The sequence below is a fragment of the Benincasa hispida genome, chromosome 3, assembly GCF_009727055.1.
Source record: "Benincasa hispida cultivar B227 chromosome 3, ASM972705v1, whole genome shotgun sequence".
Lineage (NCBI taxonomy): Eukaryota > Viridiplantae > Streptophyta > Magnoliopsida > Cucurbitales > Cucurbitaceae > Benincasa > Benincasa hispida.
Window position 1 is genome coordinate 38,965,288 of NC_052351.1, and position 14,223 is coordinate 38,979,510.

The window sequence follows — 14,223 nt, forward strand, 5'->3', positions numbered from 1 at the left end:
AACTTTTAGAATAAGTTCCATTGTTTATATACCATGAGTTTTAGGACATAAAACCTAACAGAATTGTGATCGAAGCCATGGTAGGGCGATTATTCTCGAGGATGGGTTCCTAGAAGAAGAGTGCAGTGGGTGTGTTATGTGAAAATTTAATTTTCAAAAATAAGAGGGAACTAACCTTTGGTTGGAGAATCTCATATTGGAAAATTTTGATTTGGAAGCCTCCTACTCCAACCTTGAGCTTTGGGTTTGGGCTCCAAAAGTACCTATGTTTTGAAATGAGTGATAAAATAGACCAATGTGGGTTCGGTGGACGTCCCACACGCATGCCTCCATCGTCCGTCCAGTCGGGCGTGGCGAGGCACAGCCGAGTTGTCACACCCCGACCCGAGCTCGCACTCTTGAGCCCGAGGAGAGGCGTGAGAGACCGCAGATACCATCCTTTTGTAATACCTACTGTCCAACTGAACCTCTTTACTACACTCAATAAACTTTAAGTCAAGGAGATAGCAACAACTGATTAAGTAGGACCATTTTATATTACAACAATATAATGTTCATACAAATCCAAGACTTAATTACAAAATTTACAACAACCATTCTTAAAACCCTTCGAAAGTGTAACTGTGGCTTGTGGCAGACCTTGACCTTAGCAGCAACCTGGAACTCCTCACCTTTCGCTACCTGGGGGGGAAGACATAAAACATAGAAGACGTGAGCTACAAAGCTCAGTGAGTGGCAGCTTTAAACAAACATAAGTTTGATTTTAGAAATTCATCTTTGGGAAAACAATTACACAATCAACAATAATCACCTAGCAAAATGTAATCTCCCTAGCCTGTGACAGCTGGACAATTCCTGGCATGATTATGTATTTTTCCCGGGTATTCTCCGCAAATGACCTGTGATGACCAACGTGGACACAAGCTTAATACCCTATAACTGTGCACATTCGACATTTCTTGTTAGTCATGTTTGGGTACATTGACAATTCCAGCCAAATATTCTGACAATCCCAGCCAAGCGTCTACCAAGCACGCTAACAATATCCCAGGTATGAATCCCATTTCCTAATGCAAATATACACGCATTATGACAACAATACAAATCAAATATCCAGACAAACATATTTCCCGATCATGCCAATATTTCAAACACAACCTATATATATAATCACATATATATAAATCAACCATTCAAAAAATGGTATAACCACTCATCTTGATTGGTTAGGAACTTTCCTTTCCGAATTTCCTTAGGTTTCCTTGGTTTCCCTTTTGAACCCTAAATTTCATATTCAATTATCAGCTTAGATTACTCATAGTTCCAGAACTTATTTTAAGCACTTCCTTCTGAAAACATGTTCTAAAATGTCTCAGGAAGCTTACTCATAAAATCTTAGCTCAGAACTCCTCGTGGTTTGGCCGGAATCATCAAAACATCAAGGTTGGCTCAAGCTTACCCTACAGCTCGACCCTTCTGTCTTTTTCTCATTCTCTAGCCCGATTCCTTGGAGCTTCTTCTCCAGCAGCTCTACCCTAAAAACTAGACTCAAGTAGCTTTCAGGTGGCTTTAAAATCACTCCAAACACACGAGTATTCTGGGAGATATTCTCATCCCAAGTTGATGCTACTTCCTGTCCTTTCTGTCTGACAGCATCTTCCTCTCTTGGAACCTCTTGACCAACGCATGGTCTTTCCACCAACACATGCATTCTTCCATCAACGCATAGTTTCTCCCACTCGACTCTCATATGCTCTTCCCAAAGTCCTTTGAAGAGAATTCGAGTTATGGTCTGAAGAGGTCCTTGGCCCTATTTATAAATGTCCAAAATCTCTCTAAGACCGACACCTCTTACTTGGCCGCATGTTCAAGTGTCCTTTCCCTACACTATTTATGCAATCTTTACATCATCGCAATCCAAGGTGTCTTCCTCCCCCTTTTACCAACACACAGCCCTCAAATTTGCATGTCTTCTTGTGCATCCACCTCATTTTCTTAAGGCCTATGATTTCTCTCCAACAAGCTACATGTCCGGATGACGTCCTTGAATGCGTCCATCCAATCTCATATGCACTCATCTACCACAAATGTGTCCATCCAATCTCATATGCGTTCATCCAATGTCATATGCATCCATCCGACTTCATATGTGTTCATCCAACTTCATATGCGTTCATCCCTCATATGCGTCCATCTAACTTCATATGCGTTCATCCAACCTTACCTTGTGCATCCAATTGACGCAACTTGGTGACATATGTTAGATGCTCGCAAGGCTCATCTTTGGCCGCATATCCTTTTTTCGGTTAGCCATCATCAACTCGTGGCTTTCTCATCAACGTATCACTTGAGTCAAAACTCAAGGCATCGCATCCTTGGCCGCATACCTTCCTCCCTCGCATGGCTTATCTTTGGCCTATGCGCTCAATTAGGATTATGACCAACACTCTTCTAATGCATACTATTTTCTCAAGCCTTGTCCTATGCGCCCACATGCCTCAGATGTCCTTGGCACATAGCACATCACCAACGCATAACAACCTTATGTACCGCAAGCCTTAGCAACGTAAGACATTTCACCATGCATCCACCATGGCTTGTCTCATTGCCGCATAGCTCATCGTCTATTACTGCTGCCACATAACACCATCACATAGCGTTGCCGCTGTCGCATAGCACCATCACATAGTGTTTCCGTACAACACCATCGCATAGTGTTGCCGCATAGCTCTTGCTCATCGTGTAGCGTTGACGCCCATCGTCTAGCGAAGCTCGACTATCATCTAGTGCTACCATTTAGCACTATCGCTTAGCTTCCACGCATATTGTCTAGCGCTTACACTGATCGTGTAGTACTTTGTCTATCGTATAGCTCGATCGTCCAACGCTTGCCTATACGATCGCCTACCTCATCGTGTAACTCCCCTCTTTGCTACACGACCATCCAGCACCCGCCTACACGATCGCCTACTTTAGCCCCTTTCAATGCCCAAATAACCACTCAAACTTCATGGCCAAAGCATGGCACCACACCAACGCTTAGCACAAGGCCAACGCATTGTCAAATACTTAAGCCATTTCTTTCTTGGCTTCCAACGCATGGTTTCTTTTTGGCAACATACTTTACCACTAGTTAAGGTTTAACTCAAAGCTACTCAACAATCTATTTAAACACTTAGAATTCTCCTTCTCTTTAACATAGGATTTAACTTATACTTAGTTAATTCCCTTAATTACCTGCATAAGTAGGAAAAATGGAAATTCGGGTTTCACACGAGTCTTCCACACTCCATGCTGAAGGCTTATAAAAGCCATGGCCATCAGCAGTTCATTCACATAGTACACAAAGCTTTTTTTCACTTCCTTTTGAAAGTTATCAGTTCTCCTCTCCTATTTTTCCACTCCACTTTCGGTCAATAACGGTGAATTTTCGATTGGGTTTTCTTTTTAGGCTGTCTTATCCTGCAGATGACGTAATAGTATTCCTGACCTACTTGCACACTTAGGCAGAGCTGCAAAACATCTTAAAGAGAGCGAGCCCCGCGACTCAGCCTATAACGAGCTTCTGTTTTGCAAGTTTTATTCTTTGCTCGACCGCCGTGACCTGACCGTTTGTTGTTGTCCTGTTCATCATTTGGGGATCTTGCCATTTCCAACCGGGTGGTTTTGGGAGACCCTGGGACGAAGAAGCATCTTTATGCTGATAGGCTCTCGAAGCTTCTAGATATTCCTCATATTTCCATGCAGCAGGTTCTTGTTGTTTCTTATTTCTCTCTGTGTTTAGCTTGACTTGGAGTTAGATTTGTATGAATTGGCTCGATAATCTCGTGTTATGTGTTTGGAATAGAAATTTAGTATGTGAAATTTGATGGTGGAATGTATTCCGTTTTTGAATTTTTGAACCTTTGAATTAGTAGTTTGAATTGTGATTTTATTTAGTTTTATCAATAATAGGATTAAATTTAGGTTAAATTAATTCAAAATCCGCTTGTATTACCTGTCTAATTTTATAGTGTCTTTAATATTTTGAAGTGTTATTTTTATCCTCTAACTTTTAATTTGTTGGAAAAAAAGATTCCCCTATCTATTTTTGTTGTAATTGAAATACTTAAATTTGTGGCAACGAAACCATAATATATCACAAACGTGAAGATGTGATGTGCAACTGTAAGAAGGTTATATGCTTAATATGTCTAGATTTATAATTTGTTTGATAAAATGATTGCTAAGAATCTTGTTTGATGTTTCTGTATAATGGATGATAAACCAGGAATCTTGTGAAATCATGGGAATGTGTGACTATTTTTCTTTTCCAAATAAATTTGGTGAAATTTCTCCTTCTTGGTTTGTATGATCAGTCTCACTTGCTCTGTTCCTTCTCCTCCATTTCACAATTGCTAGTACAATCAATGAAGGAAAGCCTGTTTTGGAAGAAATCATTTTCAGACTGTTGCAAAGAGGCTAGAAGAAGGGTATTGCAATGGTGAATCAGGCTTCATTCTTGAAGGAATTCCAAGAACAATCTTCTCTGCCTAGTTTTTTAGTTATATAGGTAAGGGTACATGTTTTTTCTTTACCTAGGGTGGGTATGGTTGTGTAAGATTTCACTCTTATTTGATCCTTTTTTTAATTGAGTTCCCTTTGTTTTCTTTATACATTGGCTATTCCCATTTTTTCACAATTTGTGAAATTTTGTTGTACAACTCTATGATTAATTGATATTTTCTTTGTTGATCTGTTATATTAATTTATTATTTTCAATTGGATGTAACTGAATCAACAATTTTTACTATTTTATCTCAGTATATTTACTTTTAATTGATCTTCTTCCTCTATTTTTTTAAATCAATACCCTCCAAACTTATCAAAACTCAGAAACGTGGGAAGGATTTACAGACATTTGGAATGAAAATAAAGTAGCACAGGGACAACATTAAAGTTTCAAGACTCAGAAAAACAAATTAGATGAATCCATCCTCTACTTGCAAGGTATTTTTATCTATAATTATGGGGTAGTGAACTTGTTCTAAAATTGAGAGACGTAGGCAATTTAATGTGCTTGCGATCTTTTCTCTTAGATTTTGTTCAAATGAATTAGGTTATTTTCTATTACTCTTCACTGAAGGTAATAATATTTTTTGTTTTATTACTTATTTGTTCAGATTGTTGTTGTATCTACTTTGTAGGTGGGAGAATAGTTCTTGGGTTCCAAAAATTGACATCAGAGAAACTTGGGAAGACATCGTTAAACACTTCCTACTTGTCTTCAGCTTATTTTTTAGTCAATTAACCATTTTGTAATTAATTTTATTTTGAATTCTATTCTTATGTGTAACTAAGCATATATACTCCACTTGTTCAATGTAGAATATATATGTGTACTTCATGGTTGATACATAGGGATTTGTTGTCTAAACTATATGGAGTTGATCGTTGATACATAGGGATTTGTTGTCTAAACCATCGTTAAACACTTCCCATTTGTCTTCAGACGTTGGCAAAAAATCAATATTGAAGACGATGTTCGATTTGGGAAAGAATCGATATTGAAGACGATATTTGGCAAAAAAATCGATATTGAAGATCGATATCGGTTGAAAACTAACATGGAAGATAACTGGCATTGAAATCTTGGTCATTTATAATGTCAGTTTAAAATCGACATTAAAAACACCCGATATTGAGGACCTCTTTTATACCACAATCCAACATTGTATCCCTGTAATGTCAGTTTTAAACCGACACTAAAGTTCAGTTTTGTAGTAATGTTTCCATAAATCGGATCCTTGTCAAAGTCATAGCAAGGAAGACCTTGTGCTATTAGAAGAATTGAAGAAGACTACCAGTTCAAGGAGAAGTTTTTTGTTGTATTTGTGGATCAATAAAGATATGTTACTTAACCTTTTTCTTGACTATTTGTATTTTTAATTCGTTCAAGAAATCAAAGAATGCGATCACATGTTTCTGTTGGGATTCAAATCCTTCGGACTAGAGGGTATAAATTGGAGCGCACCTCTAATGACTTTGCAAAAGTAGAGAGGGGTAATAGAGGGCCTTTACAAACACGTGCACGCTGCCGTCGTTCATCCAGTCGGATGGGCGAGAGATTCGAGCAATTGTGCTTGTGCAGAAAAAAATAGTTTTATTTATTTTTATTTTATTTTTTAAATAGTTGAAACTTAATTGTTTCTAAAATAAAATGTTTTAGGGCCATTATTGTTCAAATCTGGAATTAATTTTTTCCAGAAAAAGTGTTTGCCCTTTCATCTTCTTTATCCTCTTCAAACGCTAGAGCACAACTAGATCTGTTCATCTTTGAAAAAATGGATTTGTTCTCTTCTATTTTCTCCTCTCCCCGATTCTGAGCAACTTCTTTCTCTCGATTTTATTCCTATCTTCCATCTAACGAGTGCACGTTTGAAGGTGGATATTGTGTTAACTTTATAGAGCAACCAACAAGAACTATTTGCACAACAGTCATATCGAATTTGCTTACAAGACAATGGTCACAACAAAATAGTTCCACGTTTGACGAGGAATAACATTTATAATCATTTAATGATATTAATATGATTTAATAAAATTTCTTATACATGTAGATTCATAAGCTAATCGAGAATGAAATTTAATTTTGTAAAGAAAACTGACATTTAATTTTGATAAAAAAAATTATGATAGGGTTGGTTTAAATCTTTACAAATTATAAAGCATAAAGACTAAATCACTTCTTAAATGTTCAAAGACTAAATTCTTATAGATTTGATAGTAAATGAACCAAATTGTTACCAACTAAAGTTTGGAGACTAAATTGTTGCTTTCATGAAGTTTAAGGACCAAAAATATTTTTTAACTTAAAAAAGTTAGTAGGAAAGAATTAAAGGCAAAAAAGAAAAAAAAATGTGTTGATAATTTAGAAGTATTAATTTTAGGTTATTTTGTAAATCAAATATAGAAAATGGAATTTCTCGTCGAGAAAAAACTTACGTGCAGCTAAGTTGCACCTATCTTTTGTACAACGCAAGTTAGATCCAATGAAAAACTATATTGTGACATTTTTATTTTATTTTTTAAATTTTTTTAAATTTTTTTTATAATAAAGAAGTAGAGAGTACATGAGTTAACTGTAGTCACCTAATTGCTCTTTTCTATTGGTATCAACTAGAATGACAGATCAGAGAAGTTAAGAAAGGACCGCGGAAAGAGGCCAATTTTTAATAATTGTAGTTATAATTTAGGTGTATTCATTTTCTTAATGGTTATAGTTTATTATTTAATTAGAATAATCAATAAACTTTTGTCTAAATTTCAATTAAATAAATTAGTAGGAGTATTCAGATTTTAAATAATTACCGTTAATTATTCTATTCAATTAATAACAATCAATAAATTTGAGGTACCATTATAATTTTTTGTGATTGGGTCATACTTGAATGGAGAATTAACTAAGAAGGTACCATTATATTTTCTACCGATTAGGTCATACTTGAATTATGAAAATCGGTCATAGCACAAGTGGGTACGTAGACCCTGACAGTTGGGTCTACACACGTAGACCCATGACTGGTCAAGGTAAAAATAACCCATCTTCGAGTGGTTAATCAGATACTTCATATATAAAATTCAAGTCTACATTTCAGATACAAACATACGAATTTAGACCAAATAATTTGTATCTCAAATATAAATATAAGAACTCTACAAATATATGAACTCCATACATCATATTTCAACTCAAAGTTCCAAAAAACTCATTAGGGCTCGTTTGATAATGTTCTTGTTTTTTGTTTTTTGTTTTTATTTCTCAATTTTAATAAACTGACCGGTTTGATAACTATTTCTGGTTCCTAAAATTTGAGAAATGTTCCTAAAAATGGGATCAAAATTCAGAAAATATAAAAAGTAGTTTCAAATTGAGGAAATATAAAAGGGAGTTTCTTCTGTTCTATTTCTATTTTATTCAAAGTTGTTCTAAAATGAAGTAAAGATTTGGGCTAATTGGTGAAAAAGTATATCTAAATCATTTTTCAATTTCATGGTACTAAGATCAAAACTCACTTGAGACCTTTTTATTTTATTTTTCTCTTTCTTTTAAATTTTCTTTTTCTCTATATTTTTTTTATTTCTTTTAAAATTAGTTATTTCTTTTATTTATATTTATTTTCTTCTTCCTTTTATATTTCCTTTTTCTTTGCATTTCTTTATATTTCTTTCTTTATATTTATTTTCTTCTTCCTTTCTTTTATATTTCCTTTTTTTCTATATGTTTTTTTTATATATATTTATATGTTAATTTAATTTTGAATTTTGAATATTCAAATATTTTGATTTATATATTATTTTGATTTTCAAATTTTAAATGTTCAATAGATTTTTTTTAAATATAGAAAAATGAACCACAATATATACACATATAACAAATTTAATTTTCAATTTTCAAATTTCAGATATTTAGATTTATATCTTATTTTGATTTTCAAATTTCAAATTTTTAATAGGGTTATTTTCAAATATAGGAAAATGAACCAAAATATTTATAAATGTAGCAAAACTTCGTAGATAGACTGTAATATTTTGCTATTATTTTTAAATATTATTAGCAATTTTGTCATTTAAAATAATTTTTCTTTTCAATATGTATATATAATTTTTTTTTAATTTTGAATTTTGAATTTTCAATATCCATTTTTATTTATTTATTAAATTTATATATATATTTTTTTATTTTACGTACATATGAAACCAACTATATATTTATAATAATATTAATTTTGTTTACTAAGATATTCGTTTAGGTTTATTTTAATATTTTTACAACCACGACATTTACATAATAATATAATTGAGTTAGATTTGAGACTACATCATTTAAAATTTAAAAAGAAATGACTTGAGTGAGAAAAAATATCGTAAATCAAATTTTAGCAACATATGAATGATTGAAACAATTGTATTATTGATATTAATTTTACATCAGAACTTATGTGTATACTATAGTTTAAATATTTGATAATTATTTTTTATATTTTAATGCATGCTATATATTATTTTGTTTTATATAATTAGATTATATTTAAACAATAAAAATGAAAAAAATGTAAGGAAAAAAAATACAAGAAATAAAATCAAATAAGTTTCTGAAAACAAGAAACAAGAAATAATTATCCAGTATATTCTTGATTCTTGTTCTCAGAAAAGAGAAAACAAGAAACAAGAAACTGGAAATAGAAACGAAACGGGTCCTTAACATCCTACAAACCTACACATATGGATGCAATTCTAGGAGACAATGTTGGCAAGTCTCATATCCTATTTTAAATCCCAATCCCCTTTACAAACAAAGGTAGGCGCCACATTAAAAGATACACGAAAATATAAATACTATATTAAAAAAAAAAAAAAAAACATACCCAGACTATTTATAAATTTGATACTAACTTGAGTATCGAGTTGTTGGTGGCTAAACACCACACTAGTGTATAAGATATTTTATTTTTAATCTAAATTTGGGTATAATCATAAATCAACGTTAAAGATAAACCGTAACTTAAAATAATTGAAAGTTTGAACATAGTGGAAGACAATAGACAAAGTTTATTTTGAATAAAAATAAACGTGGATTAATCAAGTTAGGTGTGATGGAAGGAAGAGGGTAGGCCCTAAACTTTGAATTATCTAAGCTCACTTCGCAACTTCCAATAATTTAAGCTATGTATCCAGGGTAAAAAAATAACCCTCATTTATATATATGTAGCACAGAAGAGGAAAATATTACAAAAATAGATATGGAGTTTCCCCAAGGCAAAGGGGTGTTAGAAAGAGTGATCGGTAGCGATGAGTGTAATTGTAACAAGGGGTTCTCCAGCAGCTATATGCTTATGAAGCCCCAAGAAGCAAAGATCTCAGATCTGGGCCGCCTCTTGTTTTCAAGCAACCTCAACAAAAGGAAATTCCTAGATTCAAGTCACCCCAAAGAATTCAATTTCTGGCACAGATTCTTCATCTTCCTTTCTATCATCATTTTAAAGCTCCTCCAAGTGTTTGCCACTCCACTCGCCTTCTTTGGGTTCTGCTTCGAGTTCTGGCTCAACTTTTTGTCTACTAACGACGGCTTCTCCGGCATCCTCCTCAATATCTTACGATGTAAACACGCAACTTTTTGTCTCTATAGCATCTCTAAATTAATTCATTCATTAATTAATGAGGGAATTATATATATGAATATGTACGTTGTGTTATTTGATTATATATGCAGTGAAGTTGAAAATACCGGAGAGCTCATCAGCGGAGTACCTGTCGGTGATTGGTCATTTGGATGGAAGAATAATGTTAGACAAAGACATTAAGCCTGGTGATGTCAACTACTTCGGAGCTCTTTGCATGATGGCTTCTAAACTCGCTTATGAGAATCAAGCTCGCGTTAAACTCGTTGTCAACGATGTTTGGAAGGTATGTTTTCACTCATCCTCCACCACTTATTCGGCATAATTTTTTTCTGAAAAATAATTCAACTAATGAGACTATTACTATTATCCCAAAAGTCATAAATTTTATAGAGAATTATAGATGTTGGTTATTTTATGTTCCGTTTGGTAATTATTTAATTTTTTTATTTTTGTTTTTTAAAATTAAGTCTATACACACTACTTTTGCTTCTAAATTTTTTCTTTGTTATCTACTTTTTACTCATGATTTAAATAGCCAAATCAAATTTTCAAAACTAAAAAAAAAAAAGTAGTACTAAAAATATTTCCACCGATCTCCATATGCATTCCTTTCAATTATAAAAGAAAAAATATTTAAAAAATATATATCCTTTTGAAAAGAGAAAAGTTTTCCATGTGCTAATTTATGATTGGATACTTGGGTGTGCTCTATAAAAATGGGTGCAGCTCAAGATGTATTCGAATATTTTTGGGGGAAAAAAATAATTTAAACTTTAACCATACATGTTATTTTCACCTACATTTGTGCTCAACATTTTTCTTTCAATTATGCAGATGGAATTCTTGGGATTTTTCAACTTCTGGAATGGTACGTACACTGTATTCCTTTTCCACTTTGCTACGAGCTACCTCAATCAAAGTGCGGACACATAAATAACATTTTTTTCCTTTTTGAAAAAGACGTAACCATATTTGAAAAATGAATAGAAAACAACAAAACAAGAATTTACGTAAAAGAGTAGAAAAGCTATGGCCTACCAGATAGAAACTCCAAGATGTGAAAATATATATCTAAGTTTGGTATACCATTCACCCCATTTTCTCTTACTCTCAAATACAAAGATGAGATGCAACTAGATTTAATACACATTTTTAATTAGGATGATTTAAAATGAAAGTTAATTGACTATTTTTGTAGTACTTGTAACCCATTACTTTAATTATGAAATCGATAAATAAAGAAAACAAAAAACATAAAATACTAGAGAACTAATGAGATTTAGGTTATTTACGGATGATGTGTTAGTTATGTCCAAAGGCATAGAGAGAACTTTACCAATCAAAGACACTTTTAGATTAGAGAGTTTATGTAGCTCTGTTCTCTAAATTTTAGGATCAAAATCATAAATAATGTAAATAACATAAATACAATAGATGATAGATTCAAACATTTCAACTATTCTAAATTTCGAATGCAAGGGATTTCTATTTTTTTAATATACCGTAAAAAAAAAAAAAAAAAACCGACAACCAGTTAATGACCTTCTTTGTATCTGTTAGAATATGAAGAAAAATGCTCAACACAAGCATTCATGATGCGGGATACGAAAGTTGGTCATCACGACACCATCATCGTGTCCTTCAGAGGCACAGAGCCATTCAATGCCGATGACTGGAGCTCAGATTTTGACATATCTTGGTATGAAATCAAAGGCGTCGGAAAAATCCATGGGGGATTCATGAAAGCACTTGGCTTACAGAAATCCAAAGGATGGCCCAAAAAAATAGAGAGACAAGATCATGAAAGACGTCCTTTAGCCTATTACACCCTCAGAAAAAGGCTAAAAGAACTTGTGAAAGAAAATGAGCGAACAAGGTTTGTAGTGACAGGGCACAGCTTGGGCGGGGCTTTGGCCGTCCTATTTCCTTTTATTCTGGCGTTCCATGACCAAAAGTTACTGCTGGAAAGATTAGAAGGAGTGTACACATTCGGACAACCTCGGGTTGGAGACCACAAATTCGGAGAATTTATGTTGAAAACATTCTCACGTTACAAGATTCGTTATTACAGATTCGTTTATGGTTTTGACATGGTCCCTAGATTGCCCCTTGACGACAAGGCGTTGATGTTCAAACACTTTGGACGCTGTATTTATTTCGACTTGAACTATGTTGCGAAGGTAAGTGTTGATAGTTTTTGTTAGTTTTGTGAGTGAAACCGTTTCAATAATTAATGATTTAGTTGTAATTAATTACATTTTTGGGGGGTTTGGCAGATTCTTGAAGAAGAGCCGTTCAAGAACTATTTCTCGATAGTGGGAGAAGTAGTGATGAGAATACAAGCATGTTTGGAGATAGGGAGAAGCTTCACAATTGGATGGATAAGGGGAAAAGAGTACGAGGAAAGAGTGCTTTTGAGGCTTGTGAGGCTGTTTGGATTGGTATTGCCTGGAGTTCCTGCTCATTGTCCTCAAGATTATGTTAATTCAACTCGTTTGGGTTCAACAGACATCATCTTTTCTCCGCCTAAAACCGAGTATGATGTAAAGATTCAGTAATACTTTATCTTTTTCTTTCCTTTTTTTAATAATAAAAATAATAATTGTTGCGCTATAAGCCTTAGCTTGGTATTTATAATTTGTGGTAGCTTTTAATATAATGGTTGTGAACTATATTTTAATAAAATATAGCTGTAATACTAAACAAATTAGTATCTAATAAATTTCAGCTTTAAATATAAACAAATTAGTTATTATGTTGTGTTTGGTAAATTCTAGATATGATAACTAAAATATACATATTATTAAAATTTATATTTTTTATACTTCAAAATTTTTTAAATAATGCTTTAAAATGCTATGGATTGTTTGTTCTAAATCAATTGTTGAGTACTAAGGGAAAGAGCTTTAATTTAAAATAAATATTGTATGATTTACCAAAAAGAGGAAAAACTTTTGATAAATTATAAGATAGATTTTGGTTATGTGAGAAATATATNACTTTTAAAAAAATATATGCAATCAACTTATGAAAAATTAGAAGATTGATTCGGTTATTTGAGAAAATATAGATATATATAATAAATCTTAATTTTGAAGGATAAAATTAAAATTTGAAAACTTATTTAAAAAAAAGGACATATATTCCATCAGAATTTAAAAGAAAGTGACAACTGATTTTTTTTCTTCAAAAAAACAACTGGTTTTTGTTTTAAGGGAATTTGCCATGGATGACAAATCCAAAATGTATAATTAGGAATGTGTCTTCAAAATCTGAAAAATTGTAAATATGGAAAATTTTTCAAATTTAAAATTTCATTTATTTCACATTTCAATTTTGCCCTTTTAACAAATTTGCATTTTTTTTTGTTATATCATTCAACTAATATACTACATTTAAAGTATATCAGATATGTATTTTTTTTCCCATTAATTTGTATGCTTTTTGTTTTTTAGTTTGCGACAATATGAGTTATGACTCATTTTAATTTTTGTATTTGCTACATTCTTTTATTTCTTTTGATAGTTTTTTTTTTTTTTTAAATGATGTTCTTTCTTTCATGGTTAAGTACAAATGTACAATAGAACCTAAAACTCACTAACACTCAATTTAATATACTCATTTTGAAAATTTGGATATGTTTGGATTAACTTGAGAAAAAAAGTATTTTTTTAAAAAAATATATCATTTTCATGATTTTTTTAAAAACACTTAAATAACTAGTCATTTTCAACCGTAAATCAAGTGTATCAAGCGTCTATCAATAGTGTATCAAATGTTTATCAGCAGTGTATCAAGTATATCACACGTATACAAGTAGTGTATCAAGTAGGACCTTTAATATTAATATTGTTGTTTTCAAAACTTATTAGAGAAATATTGTTGTTTTGAACTTATTAGAGAAATATTGTTATTTTGGGAGTTCGAGGCTAGAGGTCGAACGGTGAGAACTCGACTAATATGGAGGTCGAACATTGAGAACTCAACGAACAAAGAAAAACTTGGAAACAATACATAAGCCGAAACTTCAACCTTCGACAAGGGAAATCTCGCGAATCTC

General features: G+C 32.5%; 1 protein-coding gene across 1 annotated transcript; it reads left to right on the forward strand.

Moving 5' to 3' along the window:
- Positions 1-9,691: 9,691 nt before the first annotated feature.
- LOC120072654 (triacylglycerol lipase OBL1-like) lies at positions 9,692-12,779 on the forward strand. Its single transcript, XM_039025087.1, has 5 exons — positions 9,692-10,140; positions 10,253-10,446; positions 10,998-11,031; positions 11,724-12,343; positions 12,440-12,779. The coding sequence occupies exons 1-5, from the start codon at positions 9,783-9,785 to the stop codon at positions 12,719-12,721; spliced, it is 1,488 nt and encodes a 495-aa protein (XP_038881015.1). The 5' UTR covers positions 9,692-9,782; the 3' UTR covers positions 12,722-12,779.
- The last annotated feature ends 1,444 nt before the right edge of the window (positions 12,780-14,223 follow it).